The 23,789-nt window shown below is 43.0% G+C and overlaps 1 protein-coding gene across 8 annotated transcripts in view; it reads right to left on the bottom strand.

Annotated features, from left to right (window-relative positions):
* The window catches only part of LOC148021248 (ABC transporter B family member 1-like), a 145,488-nt gene that overhangs the window by 72,627 nt on the left and 49,072 nt on the right, over positions 1-23,789 (bottom strand). For all 8 annotated transcript variants that reach the window (XM_087699091.1, XM_087699094.1, XM_087699093.1 and 5 more), the window contains 2 exons: positions 21,018-21,277; positions 4,040-4,353 (listed from right to left, as the gene is read on the bottom strand). In XM_087699091.1, coding sequence (XP_087555217.1) covers positions 4,040-4,353; positions 21,018-21,277 — 574 coding nt within the window. The remainder of the gene's footprint in view (positions 1-4,039; positions 4,354-21,017; positions 21,278-23,789) is intronic.

A 23,789-nucleotide genomic window follows, 5' to 3' on the forward strand; every position in this document is an offset into this window, starting at 1 on the left:
CAGCTTACTTCTCTGCTCTTCCAGCTCCTCTTCATCATTGCTTAGCTCAAGTCCAGCTGAAGGTCTCATCTTCCACCTCTATCTCCACTTGACCTTTCTTGGCAGCCATAGCCAGCCTGTATCTACCTTGCTTGGAGCTTTCACATCTCTCAAACCAGGCCATATCTCATTGAGATTCCTTCTAAAGATATCTTCCTCTGCTCAAGGTGCTCCTCCCTGGCACATCACGGTATGACATTGTTGATCAGAGAGCTCAGCATTGTGTGAATTCCAGCTCGTTGCCTATTTGCGCGTGCAGTCCGATCGTACAGCCCGTATAGTCCGTACGTGCAACGATGCTGACCATTATCATAGGGAATTTGAAGCTATAAATCTAAACTCTCTCCCCCTCAGAGGGTTTCTCAAATGGCTACCTCTGTGAGAAGCAATAAGCAAAATACAAGTCGCCTGTTCTTGAAAACCCTAAAACTCCATAGCCAACTCACTTTAAGCTTCATCTTTCCTTCATTTTCTCTCTCCTGACACTCAAACCAAACCTTTGCCACTCTGATCCACTGAGTTATTAAGGTTCCTAGTGAGATTTTCCCTCTAAGTGAGCAAGAAAAAGATTCAAGAAAAGATCAAGCATCCATAGCCACCAAGTTCAAGCTCTTTTTCACTCCATATTCTAACTCCTCCAAACACACTGAAGATCCCAACACTCTGATTTGACACAGCACTGAATTTTCCAGTATCAAATCAAGGAGGGGAAGATTTGGTTTCAGAAGATCTTGAAGGATTTTGAAGATTTGGAAGACTCAAGGAAGAAGACTCAAACACGGTGTCTATTGACACTAATCTAGTGCTCTTAGCACTTGGGTCTTTTGCCCCCATCAAACTCATCCTGATGAAGAAGGGCCTATGGGCCATTACCAATGGACAAGAAAAGAAGCCCCGAGATGCAACTCTTACACCTACTTGGCAGAAGAATGATGACAAAGCATAGACCATCATCAAATTGGAGTTGGTTGACGGTTACATCCATCATGTAGATGCCTGTGATACGTCCCATGACACTTGGGATAGATTAGATACCTCGTTTGGTGCACAATTCAAATCCTCAAAGTATGGTTTACTGATTGAATTTCTACGACTTGATATGAAATCTCATCTGAACTACATGGAAAGTCTCCTAACCCAACTTGCAAGGATAAATCTCAAGATGGATAAAGATATTTGTATTGGTGTGTTGTTAAAAAGCCTGCCTCCTGACTATAATAATGTGTCAACTACATTAATCAACATACCTAGTCCTAAACTGATTGACATTAAGGCCTCCCTGCTAGAAGAAGAAAAGAAGATAAAATCCAAAGAAGAACCAAGCACCTCTAAAGACCACCAGGATAAGGACAAGCCTCATCAGTCCTTCTACTCCTATTCTAATAGACTTTTTTAGCCTTGTATTGCCTAGCCCTAATGCTTCTAGATAAGCTTGTAAACTCCTCATGTAACCTTGTACTACAGCCTCTGTACATTTTGTGAGGCCCTTGTTTGAGGAGGGGTGTTGAGATATTGGTAATCACACCCAGCTTAGCCTCTTGTATGGAGCAATATGGGCTCAGGATGCAGAATCCCATGTGCACAGTGGTGGAAAGTGCAGCCTAGTCTATCCCTATAAAGCATTGTACTTGCTCTCTTTTTTAATGCAATGTCATAGTACTTTTATCCTTCCAGTAAAGTGTCTGTGTCATTGTCAACACACAAGATTCTATTTATGAGTCCAAGTCTCAATCTTGGAACCTAATTCACTTGTGTGACAGTCAGTCTTAATGTCTATGTCCTCATGAGCTCACTCTTCCTCTTTCAACCTCCATAGCCATGTCCTAGAACCATGCATTTTAACAATGACAGAGGGAGTACCTTCTGAGTGTAGGACAGATGCAAATGCTTCTTAGACTTGGATAGGTCTCACCGTGTTGTCCATTGATAGTGCCCATATGCCTTTCATGACATGCCCATAGGTTTTTATAATGTGCACAAAAACCAGGTCAGCTCTCAGATTTATAATTTTGTGCACATCAGTCTTTTGCAAAAATTTACCCCTATTGTGGAGAATGACTGACTTGGAGAGAGGACTTGGATGAAGCACAGTTCAGAGGCTGCTCCTAACAAGGGATTAGAGTGTTGGCTCATTGCAATAGGAGATGGAACATTGACCTAGACCCAACTACTTGCACATTGAAGGGTTGGAGGCACTTGTTCACTAGAGAAGGCCATACAAAGATTATAGTGCAGTCCACAAGAGAAATTTTGGAGAGATCTATTCCTCCACAAACCTTGTGACATGGCATCCTTGAGTTATGCCATCAAACTAGGGAGAAGGATACAAATGAGCATGATCAAAGTAAAGCTAGCTGCTAGGAAGTTCTCACTCTTCCCGTGGCTTGTACCACATTGGATTTTGGCAATTGGCACTTGGTTAGCTATGACAAGGTTCCTCTAGCATGCATGAGATGTTGATAAGCCAGAGGAGACTCAGAGACATCACCTATGTCCCCAAGGTCCAAAAGGTGTGGATGAGAGCCCTCAAGATGGTCTTCCATGGTACAACTGGTTTTTTTTTTCTTTCTTTTTTTTGGGGGGGGGGAGGGGAGCAGGGGTTTCGGTTACAGCTTGAGGCCCCTCATGGAGGTATGAGGACGTGTCAGTATGAAGATTTTAAGGGGAGTCACTCCTTTCTCATTATTGGCCAACACTAGAATATGATTCCCATGCTAAACTGCTCACAAGCAGAGTGGACTGAAGGGCAATGCTACACATGGGAGTTGATTCCTAGCATTAGGGTAAATGGACTGGTTTAATAACACCCCCCAAAGCCAATCTGCAAGGATTTATGCTAGATGAGCATCGCATCCATACAACTAGCTTTGGAGCATGTAAACACACTGCAAGAAAATTTTAGACTCTCCCATTTATGTCAGAGCCTTCCCTGGTTGCACTCACAGAGTTGGAATGGTGCAGAGCTTTGAAAAAAGGCATGAAGACAGTCTGCAATCGCTCTTTAACCAATCAAGACACTCCACCTCATTACCTTTTAATGAAAGACATCAGCAAGCATCTCAAAATTCGTCGGTAGACGATACATAAAATATCACTAATCTGGGGCCATGACTTTATTGGCCCCCATACCCTATTGCTTGGCTCATTTGGACCATGATCCACACAGCCCGTGGGAGATGGAGGTGACTCTGGGCATATGAGGAGTACAGATTTTTTTACGTAGACATGGGACTCTTGCACCTTCTTCCACTTTCAGTCACATATGGTCTGACATTACAGCCCACTAGAATTGTCGTTTACCCAATATTTGTACTTATGATGTATTTAGTAATCCCTCATAGAGTTTATTTTGTACTTGTAATTTACCTCAGGGATTCTTTCCAAGGTGTTACCAATAGAATTTTCTCTTTTTTGAAGAAAAATTTGGAATTTAAACGTCTTTTTGGGCTGTCATCCTGCAAACCAACTTTCTAGGTGTTGGAATCCTGCAAAGCAACTTTCCAACTTTGTATAATCAAGCTCATCAGATACTCTCCCGGGATCTGTGTCATGTGATATATGAATGTTAGGGCTCTTTTACATTTTTGTGGGCTATGCAGACTGACCAGCATTTGAAAAACCAGGCCCTCACATGAATTTTACTTTTTAAGGTTCATTAGTTATGCTTCCGCTACACAATTGTCTAGAAGTGAGTCAGCCCATTACACTTTGGAAAGGTCTGTTACTATGGGGAGAGGTAAAGCTCCTAGTTATCCATTCATCTGACAACTATACCGTGATCACATAATTAAATCTTTGCTCTCAAGATTTACAAGCAGTAATACAGTCACTATTCACAAATTGGCACATCTCAGTCAAAACTAAAACTGAGGAATTGCTATGTTATAGCTGAGGTTGATGTAACCTGTAGATTGATATTTTGCAGGCACATGTTCAAGGCACATGTTCATGTAACTATAAATGTTCACACATAGAGAGATTGAAGGTTTGCTGCATGTACCAGTTTCTGGGTCATAGTACCTCTCAATCAGAGAGATGATAGTACTTTTTCCACATCCACTGCCCCCCACAAGTGCAGTTACTTTTCCTGGCAGAATCTCTATGGAGACATTTTCCAAGGCCAACATATTAGGGCGAGATGGATATCTGAAGCTGACATTTTTTAAACTTAGCGCTCCAGTTATGGAAGGCAGCGTGCTTCCCTCTTCTCCATTGCAAACTAGAGGCTCTCTTTCGATAAGTGCAAAGATCTTGCCCGCTGAGACTCGTGCCTCAGGAAAGCTCTGAAAGCACAGAATTGCTAATGATAATGCTCTGCAAATAGATGCAAACTGTAAGACATTTATATTTTTTACAATTATGACAAGAACAATAGAATAAAAAGCAGTAAATTAATGTACACAGACACAATCGATTAATCTGATCATGGAACACAGATATCTTCAGCAATCGAGAGCAGATTTTGAGTTTTCAGCACCTTTTGCGGTGAAGAAGATCCAATGATCAAGTGGAGGAGTTCCTAGCCAGCTGTGTTTTGGAGTTAGAGGAGGGCTAGAGATGAAGTGCAACACTCCAGAGGAAGAAGAAGGACATTTACTGATTTGGACATGGATTTCCAGGTCCTAATGGACCGTAAATACGCTTCCTTGTTGGGTCAATGCTCAGCTGCACACGCATACACTTGTTGACAATGAACAGTGAATAGCAAGAGAGGAGAGATTGCTAGAAGGTCACATCCAATGTGAGAATGATAGAATAAAAGTACAATTCCTAAGGTACTGTAGTACAACACTCAAAGTGGATGTTCACACAAGGAAAAACCCTTCTCCAGCTAGAAGGTGAAAAGTGCCCATGGATAAGGGAGTGTTCACACTAGAACAACATAAGAACATAATTGTCAATACCCCTAGAGTGAATGATGTCACCTATATAAGGAATGGCAAATCAATCTCCAAATGGTAGTAAGCCTAAAGACTTGTGGAAGGCTTCAAACTTTTCTCTCAAAAGAGCCTTAGTAAATACTTTGCTGATCCTTGGATACTCTACTAGGCTAGCGAGGAGGACCAATGACTAGGATTAGAGCACAACTAGCAGTTACCTCCTACTACCATAGAAAGAGCATCTAAGGTCAGTTCTTATTTGATTTTTGGAGGAGGGTACACAACAACTTCCTAGGAAAACATCCCTCTTCCTATTGTTATTATCTCACATGAGCTTAGCAATTGGCACTTTGCTTGGATACTGTAGGGATCCGATGGCATGTGCGAGGTGTGGTGAGCTAGAGGAGACACAAAAACAATGCTTATGGGATTGTCCCAAAGCTCAAGAGGTATGGAGAAGAGCCCTTAGGATGATATTCCACAGCATGGCACAGACCATGGTGGTGACATGGGGGGCTATAGCTTGGGTCATAAACAGAGCAACATATGGCTATAAGGATGTTCAAAAGGATCCCCACCCCTGACTACTCGCAGTCACAATGGGCCCAAGGATACTATCACAAATGGGAGCTGATTGCCAATATCATAGCGTGGTAAGTTTGGACTGCGAGTTGCAGTCATGTTGTAGATCTTTTGGATGTATGCACAATAGAGACTCTTTTGAGGATTTGGTCAGAGATCATCCATGGTTTCCGAGGGAGATGGGAGAGGATGCAAGGTAGCTCTAAGAGGATGAGGAGAAGAGGCTTTTTCCACACTGCACCTCATATGATCTAGCATTAAAGCCATCAAATTGGTTATTCACCCAACCATTGTATTTACAATGTACTTAGATACTCTTTACAGAATTCCTTGTACTTTGTACTTTGCCCTAGGGGGTTTCCATCTAAGGTGCTATTAATAGAATTTCTTTCTTGGGAAAGAATAGTACATTTGCAAAATTATCCTACATAGGAAAATTAACCAAGTCAATCTCTCTTTCTTGGAGTCTCTCTCTAACATAATGATAATGCACCTCAATGTGCTTAGTGCAAGCATGAAACACTAGGTTCTTCGCAAATACCATAGCAATCTAACTATCAAAATAGATAGGAGAGGGTGAGCACTACCCCAGATTGAGATCAACCAAAAGGTGTCCGAGCCATTCATTCCAATTTAAGTACAATGCTGCCCTGTATTCAGCCTCACAATTAGATGTGGCCACTATAGACTTTCTTGCTGAACCAAGAGATGCATGAACCACCAAGCATCATACAATTATCACTAGTGACTAATCACTAGTCTGATCACTATTTGTGAATGCATGCAAGCAAAGAGAATTGCCTTGAGGGTAGAAGAGGCTCAATGATCCTTTGAGATATCGAAAGACACATTTGAATTGTTATCTATGCTAAGTACCAAGGTTATACATAAAGTGTGCCAATTGAGAAATTCCAAACTAAATCTTAACATGTGCATTGCATAAGGTACACAAAGGCAGCCAAGAGCCTGCTGATAGAGAGATAGGCGATTGCAAACTACACCTTTCCCAACTGCCGCATGCTGCCACATGGACTATTGCTGTGTTTGCTGCACTGTACAACCAGCCTGACTGTTCTGGGAGCTGCATGACCTACCACATCATCATCCACATCTGGGATTGCTGCTTTTGGAGCTGCTTGATCTGCCACATCATCATTTGGGCCTGTGTTTACCTGATTTGCTGCATTTCCAAGCTGCCACATCATCAATACATGCTGCACTTGCTATCTTGCTCCGACTGCCTGTTCTATCACTAATCCAGTCATCACAGGCTGCATTTGTTGCTGCTGCCAAACACATTTGGAGGCTGCCTACTACATTTGGGGATCTGTCAGAGTACAACACACTCTTTCGCTCATACTCTTTGCCTCATTCCTCAAGACACAAGAGTTTGGGGTCAATTTTCCCCTTGTATAGTGTGTTTGTTACATTGAGCATTGTACTTATTCATTCATTATTCATATTTCACCATCTTCTATGTTCATTGTCTTTGTGTTAACCCTAATCCTAATGTGTCTCTTTATTGATCTATGAGTTTGTCACACGATTGTGTTTGTATCTTGTAGACAAGCATTTTTTTACACTCCCCCTCCATTTAACCTCAAGCACTTAACTTTCAAGCATGATTCTGTTTCAATTACAAACTTAAAGTTTTGAATGCTCGAACACTTCACTCTTTTTCTTCATAAAATATACCCATAGCTTTCTATAGCAATCATCAATAAATGTAACAAAATAACAAAATATTTGTTGCCACCAAGAGATACATTCTATATAGGCCACTAAACATTAGTATGCACAACATCAAGTATATTCTTGCTTATATCTTTGTCATGCAAAAAATGTTATCTTGCTTGCGTTCCAAACTGACATGCTTCATACACCCTATGTAATTCTGCAACTCTTAATGCAAGCAAATCTGTAACCAACCCATTGGAGTGCATCAATTTTAGTCTTTGTATATTTGTATGCCCAATATGTTTGTGCCAAATTTCAATGTTTGCAATTGCACCTTTATCTTTGGCATATACAATAGCATTTATAGAAAGAGATCTAGCATCCAAGGTAAACATATGGCTAGGTTTACTTCCTTTTGTAACTAATCTACACTTATCATTAAAGTTCTCCACAAAACAACCCTTGCATTAAATCGAACTTGCAACCCTTACTCTACTATTTAACCAATAGACACCAAATTCCTTGTGATGGATAGCATATGTAATACATTTGACAAACACTTTGTCTGACCATCATACAAGGACAAAGGAACTTTCCCAATGGTGTGAGATCGGATGGCATGAATTTTTCATCTCTTCAAAACATTCAGTACAACTGATCATATGATTAGATGCACTTGAACCAACATACCATACATAATCACATGTCTCCTTTCCTATAACAACATTCATCATATGTTGTATGACAAGCAAACACTCAAATTTATCATCACTCTATCTTAAAGACGATGCATAATTTCCTTAATGTAATGTACCACTATGAATGCTATTTTTCCTATCATAACGATGGGTAGCAATATGGCCTGTTCTTCCATAATAATGAAAGACAATACTAGAATCGCTAGAATCTCTATTCTGCCATCCCCCTCTTTCTCTAGAGTTACCACAACCTCTTGAAATCTACACGTCACCAAATTATTAATTTAACCAATTTTGCTGGTTACCGCCCATACATCCCATACCATGGCCTCTAAATGAGGATCTACCCCACGTCCCCTTCTTGAACTTGAGTGAATTCTTTGACTTGTTCACCATTTATTTTTGACAATTCATCTGCATCTTGATCTCTTCAATCATCATGAGAGTGATCAACTTATCAAAATCTAAAAATGGCTTTCATATATATATATATATATATTTGCAAATAAAGTGTGGCTAACTATATTACTTTAAAAAATACAAGGAAGTGCTTATGCTCAACAGACTAGCTGGAGCCGATGCAAAGTCACAGATATATCAAATATACAAGCCTCTCAAGGCAGTGTAGGGGGGATGGGGCCAAGAAGCCATGGAGGGGGGGTGTATCGCCATCTGGGGCTGCCTGTCTGCATCACGAAAAACAGGTCCTGGCCGCCCCAAATGCCCATGAAATGAAAACAGAGCTCCTGACGAGCTCTAGACTCGCCCTGCACCTAGTCCCATCGGCCGTAGAGGGAGTGGATGATGGAGGTCCAGAGCTCTGCTAAGGTCGCCTATACTGAAAGTCTCTCTCCACCAAAAGCCTTCTGGCACCGCGCCTTCCAAATATGGCATCCAGTAAGACTCCCTATGATCTCCCATACCTTAGAGCGGTCTGCTGTGGGCCCCAGTACCTAGCGGATGGGTAGAGCCTCCAAACCGACCATTGCGCACGACCCTGCCTCAATAGTGAATATCGCGTCCTGCATCTCGACCTCATACAGAAGGTGACGGCCCTGGCTGATTGTCTACCAGTAGAAAGCTCCCCATGAGATACATCCAAGGATGGGTGCTATACGGCGGAGGATGCGGTATGCTCCTCTCCACACGAGCTGCGCCGCCTCACACGACCAAAGGCAGTGCTTTGGAGTTTCCAAAGGCTGCTGTGTGCAGCGCTTACAACCTCCCTCCTTTTGCATCTGGGCTAGCCAACTTCCCACTGCCAGGCCTCCATGTGCCACCAGCCATAAGAAATATGATACCCTCCTCGGCCTCCAGCTATCCCATAGTAGGCAGCGCCAAAAGGTCTATCGGAAAGCCTCCGTGATGCTGTTCTCCACCCAGTGCTTGCTACGTGACGGTGTCAAATTCATGTCCACTTGTATCAGTTTGTGTTTGCCAATCTTGGCAGTGTACTCTAGGAACCTTAGTGTTTTCTTGGCAACCACAGTGGCTGACCATAGCTACTCTTCCGGATCCCACTCCAGCTCATCAAGTGGCCTGCCCTCCCAGATCCAGAGGTGCCACTCCCTCAGCTCCTCCCAGAAGACATAAGGGTCTAGCCACCATGTCTTCCCTTGAAGGCCAATCACCCGAATCCTCCTCCATGAAAGGACCGGTATCCCTCATCATCATGCTGCCCTCTATCAAGGGCTAGACACCTCCCCTCCTACACAGTGAAGAAAGTCCCATGTGGAGCGCCGTCCACTCTACCTGCCACCTGTAGGGGGATATTTGCTGGTGAAAACCTAGCGGCCCATACCTCCCTGGGCTCTATCGGCTCTCGTAGGCAAGCCACTCCTGAGGTATTGATGCATCTATCTCCCTTCTCCTTAACTCAACTCCTCTCTGGTAGCCTGATGCTCGCTGCAACATCTCCTCGTTCACCATCCTGTACACCTTCCGCCATGTCCTGATGGTACGAGCCGGGCCAGCCTCCCAGCCAGTCCACTAGATGTGGGGGCGCTCGCCAATCTATATCCCATCCCAATCTCTGACCTGGGGGTTCCAGATCATCGGCGGCTGACGGTCTATCTCCTCCTAGCAGCCTGGGGGCTCTGAATTAGGGCCTTACAGAAGCCTTGCCACACACGAAACAAGCTACGTAGGAAGGGGGATCTAGGGAGGGGGTGATTTGGGCCGTCGTAAAGATCCATCTCAGGGACGGCCTCCAATCACCGTCAAGCATCGATCTACAATCTTGGAGACCCTCCTACAGTAGGACCTTCCAGGTTTGCCCTCCTGATGTGAGGACGCGGACTACTAGCTTGCTCAAGAGGGCCATACTCTGATACTCTGGGTCTATGATCCCAAGTTCTCCCTTTGATCGATGCCAGATGATGGTCACCCACGCCACCTTGGCCCGGAATCCCTGGAACTGTGTGACCCAGACCAAAGGAAGTTCCATATTAGGTGGCGAAGCTGAACTACACAGGATGAGGAAAAGTACCAATACGAGGCGATGTATCAAGCCGTCGCTAGGAGGACCTGGTTAACCACGAGGGCTCGACCTACTAGAGAAAGGCGAGCAATACTCCAGTAGGTCGACCCTTCCAAATAGAGTCAAGGACTCGAAGAAATTGCTAGGTGGGAGTGATGTCGAGTCCCACCTGGAACCCTAAGTAATGGACGGTCCGCCCACCTTGAACCCTAAGTAATGGACGGTCTGTCCTCTGCACACCCATCTAAATCCCAGGTGGATACCCCACTCTGTGCTAGAGTCCGGGTTTGTAAGAAATCCAACCGACTTTCGCTAGTTGATTTTCGCTCCCGCTGCAGTACAGGACGCCTCAAGAGCTAGTCTCACTCTCTCCAGCATCAACTCATCATCCTCTATGTAGAGTATTGTATCATCTGCATACTCTGAGTCTAACAACTCTGTCTCCTCTCTCACTGGAAGTCGTAGGCTGCGTAACCCGCTCATACGTGACCTAAGGAAGTGAGACATCGCCTCTGCAAAGAGTAAGAATAGATACGGGGCCAGGGGGCAGCCCTGCCGAACCAATCTCTCCAGTCGAAACTCCACCCCTCGCCTACCACCTATGAGAACCCTGCTGGTAGCCGATCTGTAAAGTGCCGAGACCCCATGGATCCATGCCTAGGAAGCCTAGCCTCAACATGGTGCCCTCTAAGGAGTCCCAGTCCACCCTGTCATAGGCTTTCTCGAAGTCCAGGAGTAGTATGGCCAGTCCCACCTCCAAGAGTAGTGGGAACTCTCCGCGCTTCACAACTCAGGTAAGACCATGGCCCACTGCAAAAAACTGTTGTGGTAGCAGCTGTGCCTGTCTCGGGAAAGTGTGACGGGCGACATGGACGGATGAGCTGGTGGCTATGTGGGGAGGGCAGGGGGGGATAGACTGCGAGCGAGTGGAGGATGTCGGCGTATGGGGCTCCTCCCCTCCCATAGGGGGATGGGTATGGGGGGGGGTCACTTATGCTGGGTGGGGATCAGGGGGGCTATTCAGTGGGGGTGATGATGGGGAGGGGGAGGATCGAGGGATGGTGGGGTGGTCGGAGGCACACGGTGGATGTGGGGGGGGCCGGTAACTCTGGAGGAGGGGGGCTATGGACTAGGGTGGGTGGGGGCGGGGGAAGAGACCGTGGGGGAGGGGGTGGGGGATGTGGGCCCTCGGGTGAGGTGGCTTGTGGTGCCTCCATGGAGGGTGGATGTGTAGGACTGTGGTCTTGTTGGGTAGGGCGAGAAGGGGGGGGGGCCGTGTGGTGCTCTTCCGGGGGGGCGACACTCGCCCTCCTGCTCCTTGCTGCCGTGGCTGTGTCTGAGGGGCTGTTTGTGGCCCTCCTTACCGTCTCCCTCTCTGTCGTCTCTAGACCCATGTAAAGCCGTCCGCGTCCACCTGTGGACCTATCGACGAAGCTGCCTTAGCTCCAAAGCGCATGCACTCTGCTGCTAGGTGCCCAAAGTCATGGCAATATAGGCATTGCCCTAGCTGCCCGGTAACAATGACCTATTGCCCAAAGGAGTGTTTGCATGCCTCAATCTCTAGAAACTGTGGTATATTCTGTCTCTTTCATTGCCACTCGTACCTTTGGGACTCCTGCGGCTATCACTGCGTTCACGAAAGAGGTGGGAAGGACAGTACTGAAGAGCCATCCAAAGTCTTCCACAACCTCGCGATACTCTATCACCAGTCCGGGAAAGAGTAGGGTGACCGGGTGTCTAAGGAAACTGTTGTGGAGCGCGAATGCCTCTACTATAAAGTCACTGTACCAGGGAACCATATGGATGACTCCCTTCGTGGAGGCATAGGGTGAGCTAGCCAGTAGTTCCCATGCTGCGTTTGCTAAGGTGAGTCGTATCATGAAGATCCCTTGACCCAATAGAACCGCATCCACTATCTGGGCTGTGCCGATGCGCAGCGTGTGGAGTGAAGCCAATCCCAAAGCTGGGCCCTGGATGGGGAGTGTCCTACTACCTAACCAAAGATCGCTCTCTCTTTAAGCTCTAGCTCTGTGGCACGAACGGCTAAGAGCTGTTCCTCAGAGAGGACGACGTGCAAGGTGTTTGATTGGGGGGCACTCGTAGAATGCACCAGCGTCTGACCAGAGGTTTCCATTGCGCGTCCCTACTAAGGATCTACCACTCACGCTGCTGCGCTGCCGGAGGGGGGGGGGATGCTGCCGCAAAGGGAGGGAATAACTGGAGGGGAGGAGGGCCGATGGCGAGGGGGGGGTGGGGAATGCTTTTTACATGGTGGGGGAGGTGTTGGGGGACACCGCTGTAGGCCGGCTCACAACAGGATGACGCGTGCATTAGGCCTGTCGGATAGGGCTGGCCCGCAGTACAGAGAAAGGCGGAGGGACAAGCGGTGAAGGCGGGGGGGTCAGGGAGGAGGGGCGGGGAGTCAGATCCTTAGATGGGAGGACAGGGTAGGTTCATGCGCAGGGGGGGGGGGGGGGGGGGGGGGAGGTTTAGGCGGGGGAGAGTAGGCAGCGTGGGTGAGGCAGAGAAGGCGAGGCACGCTAGGGAGCAGGTGGAGTGGCGGTGAGCAGAGGCAGAAGCGGTGCTGGGGGGGGGGTCGCGCTAGGGCGAAGGCGGGGGAGAGACGGAGCAGAAGGCGGGGGAGAGACGGAGCAGAAGGTGGGGGAGTAGTGGGATAGAAGGCGGGGGGAGCTAGCGCAATGGCGGGGGTGGAGCAACAGCGTGTGCGACAGCAGGAGCAACTAGCTTCCATATATACACAGAAGTAACAAAAGGTTTCTAGGCCTTCTCATTATTAAGACCACCCCAAGTAGACCAAACTAAATTATCATCATCAAACATTGCATCAATAGCTGCTAAAGCATTTGCAATGCTCATCACCTTCAAAACATACTCATTTATAAACATTTTTCTCTTCTTTAAAGTGTTAAACTCTTGCTTAATCTGAATCTTTCGTGCCTTTGTATTTATTAAAGACATATTTTGGAATGTAGTGCAAGCTGTATGTGAACTCTTTGCATTTCTAATATGCCCCAGGATAGTGTTATCAATGACTCTAGATAACTAATACATCATCTTTCTGTCTTTTACATTCCATTCTCCTTCCGCACCTTTAATTCTTCTGCAATCAGAGGATCACTTGGCTCTGGCTCCTTTTCCTCACCTGAAACAAACTCGTAGACACCTTTTCCATAAGAAAGTTCGTCACATGGAACTTCCATGATGGGTAGTTATTCTTGTCCAGCTTTTGAATAATAGGATTTCCATTGTGCTTAGTCATTATGATAAAAGTGAATACAAAACAACAAGCAAGTCTTTTGCAACCTTTTACAAGAAGTGTACATCAATAAATCAGATAGCCTTTTTCATCGACTAGTCAATAATATATATATGTGCGACCTGTTTGCAAGTAAAACTTATGTTTGATTCCTAAAAAGTACCTAAGAATTTACAAATTTGAAATCTATAACATGTACTTGAGAACATTTGACACACCTAAAATTACACTGTATCCTAAAATTGTTGTTTGCAACCTTGCAAAGTTAATACGGGTTCTGAGACGCCCTCAAACGGCCAAAAATAGTGGATGAGCCTGAAATATTTGCAAAATATACACCGTTTTACTTGCACACAAATCTCAAAGCAAAATGAAATTTTTTTCTCTGATTTGGTTCCAATGCCTCCATAGGCACTATCCAAGGGAAAGAGTGACAGAATAAGAGAGCTTCTTATCCAATGCTTGCTTACTCGAATCCTTGCTTCTTCTCCTTTACTTTAGTCTCCAAAGCCAACCACTCTTAGTGGTGCAATTCTAATATCTTGTCACAAATCATATGGTGGGAAAATTTGCTTGAGTTGTTGTGCAGAACACGCACAATACATGCAAGAAGAAGCTCACTTAAGAACACAAGAAAAGAGATGGAGGCCAAAATATTTTCTTGCTAGTTTTTCTTTCTTCTTCCTTGCATTGTACAATGTACATAAAGTATAGATAAAATATGACATAAAGGAAAGTGGTCTACTAAGTCAAATAGTGCATAAATAACTATACTAATTGATTGGTGTTATAACTATGCCAACTGTGGATAGGTGTAACTAACCAAATATAATAAGTGATGAGCCCATAGCCTTTTGAGGATCATAATGACCACCGACATGCCAAGTGTAGACGTGCGGATCCATCTAACTAGGCAGTCCATCATCAATGTCCACACGTGTTGAGATTGAATTCTCAACAATGAGTAAGCATCTAATGGCTCTTTTTACAGAAGAAGAGTTGCAAAAGGGGCTTATGGTACTGCCCTAAGGCAAGCATCTAGGAGAAGATGTACAAGATAAGCCCTCCTAGAAGTACTGGGATCTTATCATAGCATGTCTTATCTCAGCTTTCTAGAAAATATGACATCAAGGGATATGGCAAATACACTTTTCAAGGGACTCATTGATCTCATTACTACTCTTGCTTAATCCATGAACCATGATCTTATTGTGCTTTTTCTTGACTTTGAGAACACATATGATAGTGTGGATTGGTAATTCTTGGAGAACATGATGCTAAGAATGAGATTAACAGAGGGGATCATAAACCTACATAGTCAGAGCAAAGCTTAACAGCTAAGCTCATTGTTAAGGGTCTTCTTCCAAGCATAGAAACTTGGAAGAAAATTCTAATAGAGAGGCTATAGGATATCACACCTACACAGGGAGGATCATGGCAGCCTAGCATTCTTTGGATCTTTCATGAGTTTAGGACTCAAAGACTAAGGGAGGATTTTTAAGGTCAAATTTGCAGTTGTTATCAAAGCATGGAGATATATTTCAATTGGTCTCCATCAGCTACCACCAACTATAGCCATAGAGAAGAGGAGGCAACCTCTTCTCTTCAATGACTATTTGCGATTAGGTTAATGACACACTCTTGGAGAAAGAACTTACCTACCTTGGGGAAGTTTCTCTATGCAAGTATCTACATTAATAGGAGACAGGTTTGCATTTCAGGAGCTACTACAAGAGATTCAGAGGCAGAGAATATGAGGTCTTAGGGGAACCACAACTATGATTGAGGCCATGATAGAGGGAGTACCTACTGATTGGATGGATACAAGCACTTCCCAAACTTGGGTTTGTTGAGAAATGACAAATGATATATGCTCCAAGAAGAGATGTCCTAAATCCCATATGCATAACGAGGAGAGTGGAACAACCCAACTACTATAAAGCATTGTACTTGACTATCACTTTCAAGATGAGTAATGCAATATCATGATGCTGTGTACTTTCGGTTAGTATCATTGTCATTATCAATCTCTTATACAAGATTGTGTTTATGAGTCCAAGCTTCCATCTTGGAACCTAATTCACTTGTGTAACATTTGTTCTGGTCATTATCCATGCCACTATGAACTTAGTCTTCATCTTCCAACCTCCATACCTGCCATGCTCTACATCCATGTTTTCAACATGGTATCAGAGCCCAGCTGAGCATGGCACAAATCCATACACTGCTTCTCTAGTCTCTCTTCACCTCTGGTCATCTCTGTCCAGCTCACATTCAGCTCATGAATCCATTTCCAACTTCACCTTCAGCTTGACCTTGTGTCTGCCATAGCCAGCTTGCACCCACCTCTGTTTGAGCTCTTGGATCTCCTCAACCAGAGCCTATCTGAGCTAGCTCTCTTCTAGAGACTTTTTCTCTTGCTCAGGACGCAACTACCTGGCATGTCAGATCCCGACATTGGCGACCTGTAGCTCCAGCATTGATGAAATTTGAGCTCGCTGCTGAAACTGCACCTGCCGGTTGTCCATATGCCTATTCTCCCTACACGCGACGCAATCTTTGATGCCACCATAGGGCTTTGGTAGCCCTCCAAGTGGGCTAACCTCACCCAAGAGGGTTTCCCAAAATTCTTGCTCTGTTGCTCACACAGAGCAAAACCCTAGCTTTCTGTCTGTTGGCAGCCATAGCCAAAAAACTGAGAGCTTGAATTTCTCTTACTATTATCATCAACAGTGTTTTTAATCATTGAGCTACACACTCTGGAGCTCAACACAGATCTGGAAGTGTTTTTAATCCACAAAGATTCAAGAGAAGACCAAGACTCCATACCCATCTTACCTCAAGCTCTCTTTTCACTTCATTTTCACACCTGTCTTAGCTCAAGGAAGTTCCTGTAACTCTGATTTGGTGATTCACTCAGGGACCTGTTTGAGAATGATACAGATAGCAAGAAGGAAGATGATGAAGACGGGTTCATTGAAGAAGATCAACTCAAGACAAAGGAGTGAAAAAAGATGAACAACAAGGCTCTAGGCATCATTCCTGGGGACTATCTGATGATGTATTGCACCATATCTCTGGCATCAGAGATGCTAAAAAGGCTTGGGATGAGCTTGACAGGATCTTTGGAAGTCAAGCTCAAAACTCTAAGGTCAAGTTGTCAAGGCAATTCTATAAGCTTGACATAAAAAACAACACTTCAATGACTATGCATATTAACAAATTCAAAAGTCTAAAAACTCAACTTGCCACTCTAAAGAAAACAATAGATGAAGATGAAGCTATTGTTGTACTCCTTGCTAGTGTAAACTAGGATCCTTATGAAAATCTTGTCTCTACTCTCGGCAATGTACCTAATTTGTCACAGAAAGATAATGAGTACTCTCTTCTTGATGAAGAGAATAAATAGAGAACAAGAATGCAAAAGATGGTGTCCCATCATCTAGGGAAAATCTCTTATACACCAAAGGAGCTGCTGGAGCAAAAGGCCGAGGCCGAGGATTCAACTCCGACAACAAAGATTGGATGACATATCATTATTGTGGTAAGACTGGCCATATAGCTAGTAAATGTTTCCACCGTAAAAGAGCACAATAGATGCAGAATGGTAACCACTAGAATCAGTTCTTGAATGAAAGAGAAGAAGAAGAAGAAGATGCTCCCGCCATCAACAACTCTCACAGATTGTTTTGAAGAAATTATCTTTCCCATAGTGGATTTTTGTTTCCCTTAGTGGATTTGCCTTGTTAAAAAAAACCCTTATCAAAGATGTAAAGTTTCAAGCTTTAACTTGACTAGGCTGCCTATGAGCTAGTCTCCCGGGCCATGTCGTCATGTAGGGGGGGCGAAAGCCAGCAAGTGTAGAAACTCATCATTTGAGGGGGGGTGTTGAGAAATGACAAATGATGTATGCACCAGGAAGAGATGTCCTGAATCCCATATGCACAGTGAGGAGAGTGGAACAACCCAACTACTATAAAGCATTGTACTTGACTATCACTTTCAAGATGAGTGACGCAATATCATGATGTTGTGTACTTTCAATTAGTGTCATTGTCATTATCAGTCTCTTATACAAGATTGTGTTTATGAGTCCAAGTTTCCATCTTGGAACCTAATTCACTTGTGTAACATTTAGTCTGATCATTATCCATGCCACTATGAACTTAGTCTTCATCTTCTAACCTCCATAGCTGCCATGCTTTGGATCCGTGTTTTCAACAGGGTTGGTCTCTTATCTGGAGGAGACATTTTGGTGGTCATTGTGACTTGCAAAGACATGACATTTACTTCTATGATCGAGAAGGATAGCCACCTCCAACATGAAGACTTGGATCAGACAGTTCACAAGATGTTGTAGACACAGGATTAGAGTAGTGCACAATATAAAAGGAAGTGATAGATCAACCCAAACCTAGCCACCTACCTGTTAGATGGATGGAGACATTGGGCTTAGTAGAGGAGGCCTCACCAAATATTGCAGTTGGAACCAAAATTTCAAAAATGAGTGAAACAGAAATGGGAAAAAACAGAGTGTTAGAGTTTTGGCTAGTTTTGGAACTGGGGTGAGGTGTTTCAAATTTTAGCATTAAATCCATATATAGGTACTTTAATATATCAATGCACATAACACCACTTACTCAATTTGTGCACAAAAGTCCAAGCCTTCATGTGACATGAACTTGTCTTCATCTTGTCTCCATCTCTTTTATGTCTCCATATCCAATATCAAAAGAACTATGACAAGTTGAGGGTTTCAAGCCAATGTCAATATTTAGTAGCTACACGTTGCTAGCAAGAGTTGAGAGCTAGTACTACCTTCTTAGTTATGCAAATCTTTGTATGACTACTTCCATCCTCTCACTATAGATGGTTTTAATGAAGAGAAAGAGGCATGCAAACACATGCAATAAAAGTGTACTTTGAAGGCTAGATAAAAACTTTTTTCACTCTTTTTTGAAAAAACCAATCGATGCTAAACACATTTCAGAGTTTTAGAAACATTTCCCAAACGGTGTTTCCACAATAGGGATCCCGAACATCATGTCAAGATGCTATGGCAAGGACCTAGTGGCATGTGTGAGATGTGGTGAGCCAAAGGAGCACAGAGATGCTGCCTATGGCATTATCCCAGAGCACAATAGAGACCATGGTTGTGACCTGGGGCCTATAGCTTGGGTCACAGATAGAGGCCCAACATGTGGATTGGCTATTCAAGGAAGCCTTTCTTTCCCCAACATTGGCATTTGAGCAAGATCCCTACTCCAGATTACTCACAGGCATAGTGAATCTAGGGACACTGTCATAGATGGGAGTTAATTGCTGGTATTATTGCCTGGTACATTGACCATGAGGTGCAGCCATGCTATAGACCTTTAGGATGTATCTACAGCGCAAAGACTCTTTCAATGAATTGGCTAGAGATCATCCACTCTCTATAGGAGATGGGAAAGGATGCAAGGTGGCTCTAGAAGGATGAGGAGGAGAGGGATCTTCCAGCAGACCGGGGACTCTGGCACCTCTTTCCATACTACCTTTTAGATGGCCTGGCATTCTAGCTTACTAGATTTATTCTTCACATAACCATTGGATTTGTGATGTACTTAGTTGCTCTTTATAGAGTTTCTTGTATTTAGTATTTTACCTTGGGGGAATTTCTCCAAGGTGTTGTAAGTAGAATTTCTCTTCTCTGAAAAACATAGAAAAGACATTAAGGCTTCTATTGTTCTACAATAAGATTAGTCTAACACTTGGTCTTTGGGATGATAATGCAACATGGTTTCCCTTTACATGTCTTCATTACATGTAGTGGCCATGTCTACAGTTCTCAAACATACAACATTTGACATCCATTGATAATTTGCATGGGATGGAGCCTGGTATTACCTCATGATCCACGTTTTTGGACACAAGCATATGCTGGCAATTTCCTTTTCATGCCCGAAATTGATCAGCAGGATGTTAGGAGTTTGATCGAAGCATTGAAAACTTTTGGGTTGGCTGCTGGTCTGAAAGATTGATTTCTCTATATCAAAACTGCTTACAGTGTCAAAATGTCAATGGCATAGTTTGTTTTTGGAATGTTCAAATCCAACTATGGATCATACTATTCATCATTTGGAATTTTCTTTGGGACAAATACGTCTCTTAGAAGATGTCTGAATGGGTTGTGCACAGGTGGTGTATTATATGTGATTTTTTGGAAGTAATCGACATGCCCTTTTTGTGTCCATAATAATGGCATATCTATTTATGAGTTGGTGAAAAGCAGATATTGATGCATTCGTGTCTATGGCGACTGACTACTTCTAAAAAACTAGACCACAGAAGAAAGACCTTAGACTGCTAACTGTTGATAAGTTGAGCTCTTTGAAAAATGCATGAATGTCCTAATATTTTGGACACCTATTGTCATATGCTGGCAAGGAAAGTTTTCCTGTTAGTAGAATTTCTGCAGCAAGGTCAACCTTGATCTTGAATATTGGCTGCAATGTTTGATGGTTGGTCAACTAGAGTCTTTGGAAGTTGAACCGTATACATTGGGAAGTCATTTTTGAACATTTCTGAGGTAAAACAGATGGATGTCTTTTGTCTAGCAAGCTGATTATGAATTGGAAATGGATTTTGGTGAATCTAAAATGGACAAGTGAGCAGGCTCAACAAGGTAATTCTATGCATCTTGAAAGTATACATTATAGTAGGTTGTTCAAAACCCATTCTGCTATCAAGACCCACAGAGAGCTTACATTCTTGCTGAGAAGGGAATTGCTTGAGAGCAAGATGCACCATATGATGATGGTTATTTTATCTCCTTTGTTGCCACTAGTACTTGCTATGATTTGGGCATGCATTAAAAGCCAGGTCGAAGAATAACCATCAGGCCTTTTGAACCACTTCCTCCAATTGATCCACGTTCAGGTAAGAAAAAAATGTAGTTTTGCAGCATGATTCAGCTATCTTTACCAATTGTACCTGCCAAATTGGTTTGTCAACATACCTTTTGACTGTTTGAAATCATCCCTGCTCCTTTGAGGGGATTCTCTCAGTTCCTTTCTTGCATCATAGTTTGGGAACTCTGGACCATTTGGAAATGCCGCAATCATCTGGTCAGTGATGCTGTTGTCTCTTTTAGTTTCCTTAGGAGATCTCTACGACAGTCTTTATGACTACTGTAGACTTCAGGATATTGACCTGAATCAATATTTTCTGTTTTGGAATGCTTTAATATTGGATGTGTTCACACTAAGCATAGCCTTCTTTGCACATTAACATAATTAAATAGTATGGTCTCACCCAAAAGAAAGAGCGTGCATGTGTGAAAAAACTTTCTGTTGTGCTGAATATTCACACCAAGAATATGAAAATTAGATGATGTAAAAACTTACCGGCCACCATACACTATGCTTAATATTGCTGTCATGACATAACCAGGTAGAAGGTCAATGTTTGTAATTAGTACTCCTCCAAACCAAAGCAACAATGCCCATGAGAGGTGTACTGTAGCTGTCATTCCACCTATTCCCAATCCCTTCACTAGTCCCAATTTCTTACTGAGCTTTGTACTCTCTGCTAAAGCGTGCTTAAACCTCTGAGTCTGCTTATCTTCACAATTGTAAGAGTGAACAGTCCTGATTTGTGATGCAGTCTGAAACCACCAAAATTTCTTAGTTGTTTGATGTGCCTAGTATGAGAGAAAAGTATGGCTTCAAGAAGAGCAAGCACTCTAGTCGTTAATATGCCTTTTAGAGGTACATATTTTGGGCACATACAGACAAATTCAAACTTTGAGTTTATGTTTCTTTTATCAGTTATCTAAGATGCAACTCTCCCACAATAATGACAGTGCAGATGCTGTAGCATGTCATGAACAATCTCACAATCGCAAATGGAAACTCACTATCATAGCCACATGCATCCCAAATAGCATCAAATCCAATAAAACCTCAACTTGCATACCAATCACAGTTAGTGTTTGAAATTTGTCCTTTGCTGAGAATTGAAATTTCTGCCAAGACTCCAACAAGCTAATGACCTTAGCTATTCTCTGGGGGACTTTCATTTTAGTTGCAGTCCATTGTGGTGTTTCATGATCTGTTGCAGTCCATTCCAGCTTGTTATCCTAAGATCTGCTACCACAAAGCTTCAAAACCTCCACATTCAAAAGGCAGTGACTTTTGCAGCCTACAGCTTTCATGGAGCAATGTAGCTTAGTTATGCTTGTGAATTCAGTTCCATAAGAACAACTGATTTGAATACCCACTCTCCAGGTCTGCAACAGCTTCCATAACAAGGGCAACTACTAAAGACTTGAACCTTGGATTATGGTAATCTATTTTCACTGTTAGGCTTAAACTATAAGCATACATTGTTAGACGTGTTGTTGAAGCCAATCTTCCTTCTTGGATAGGGCAGTAAACAACTTGATTTAACACTAATTACCACTTTAATCTTGGACAATGGATAGCCTCTTGGCCCCAAAACTGGCACCCCTTTCAATATTTATTTATCATTCATTGCAAATAGATGGAGAATAACTGAGATTCACCAATCTCCTCTGCTAATCCAATTGCCTCTTGCTGTCAAAACTGACCAGCAAGGCTTCAAACAAATTTTCCCCTTGGTTTGCTTGGGGATTGGTCTTCACCCTACCTCTTGAAAAACAAATTAAGCCCCAGATCTGGTAAGGGCTGGCTAGCCTCTTGAATTTCCTTGAAATTCTTTAATTTTAGCTACTGGAATTCAAATGTTAGGCCTTCAATTTTAAGTACACATCCCGAGGTGGCTGTCAAAACCTAGTTTCTGCTATGAATTAGGATCTGCTGTGAATTAGGATTTACAGCAGAGATTTTCCTCTCTCTCCACCTATGATGACTCAAATGGCTAGAATTTTTTTGAAACAACTTGAGAGATGGCTATAGGATGAGAGAGAATACTGTACAATGAGAAATTTTAGAGTTTCATCACAAGAAAGGTTGAAAACTGCTACTGTCCTGCTCAAACAACCATGAAAGCTATCACCTACAACTTAGGACAACCAGAACGGCTAGTGTCCCCTCCTGTATGATGTCACCTACACAAGGATCTTGGACTGCTGTCACCTATTATAGGACTAGTCCCTAGTGGTTGTAAATCACATCAGTAGCTTCTCCTTGCTCTCTACAACCTCCTCTCACAATGGTTGAAATAGACTTCCACAAGGCCCCAAAAACATTTTTTCCACTTGCATAGGTAAGTTTTGTCAAGTGGCAACCTTCTACTTTCATTTTTCCGAATTATCTGGCTTATTAAATTAAATTTTAAATTTTAATTTTAAAAATAAATTGAATAAATATTCTAGTGTCCAAAAATTTAGTTTCACCAGTCAATAATGAAAATGCCGAGGCTAATTTGTCTTCGAAGTATCCATGAGCAGTTATTAGTCCTTGAATTGATATTAATTAATTAATTAATGCCTAGTCTTTAATGTCACCATTCATATTAGTGGCCAATATGTTGGTCTAGGCCAAAATGTGATATTGGGTACCACCTAGTACTTGTCAGACATAAGTTATTACAACTTTTTCCTTTAGCATCAATTGACATTTTGGGATCCTAGGTTCCACATTGTGAAATAATTAACTTGCACCTCACATGTGCAAGTCACATTAGCACATTTGATTAACTTTTAACCAAATGCTAAGCAAAGCAATAAAATTTCATGTCCTCATGACAACCTCCCCCCCCCCCCCTTGAAATCCTTGCAATCGTCCTCAATTGCACTACAATGTGCCAAGCATCCGTTGTTACTACTAAAAATACATGTTAGCATCATAGTCAAACAACATATACACCTATTGCTTAACCATAGTCATGCCCTTTGCATGTGAAATTCCAGTCACTTAAACCAATTACAATCCACACACATGAATTATAATCATTATCAAAACCATAAGGGATGCATCCACATGCCGAAACCCAATACTATTTTGACCTCCAAGGCATTGTAATGCATAAACTGAGCATAAACAACACCTCATAGCAATGATGTACCACATGATAGTCATGTAGCATCAACTATAAATGTACATTGCATACAATCCTTGTATTCCATATATGTCTTGCATGTACATCACATCTAAATGTACATTGTGTTTTGTACATACTAGTAATCTTGGAAA

Source organism: Lygodium microphyllum, chromosome 18 (genome assembly GCF_053477565.2).
Source record: "Lygodium microphyllum isolate KBCC chromosome 18, Lygodium_microphyllum_v1.1.10, whole genome shotgun sequence".
NCBI lineage: Eukaryota > Viridiplantae > Streptophyta > Polypodiopsida > Schizaeales > Lygodiaceae > Lygodium > Lygodium microphyllum.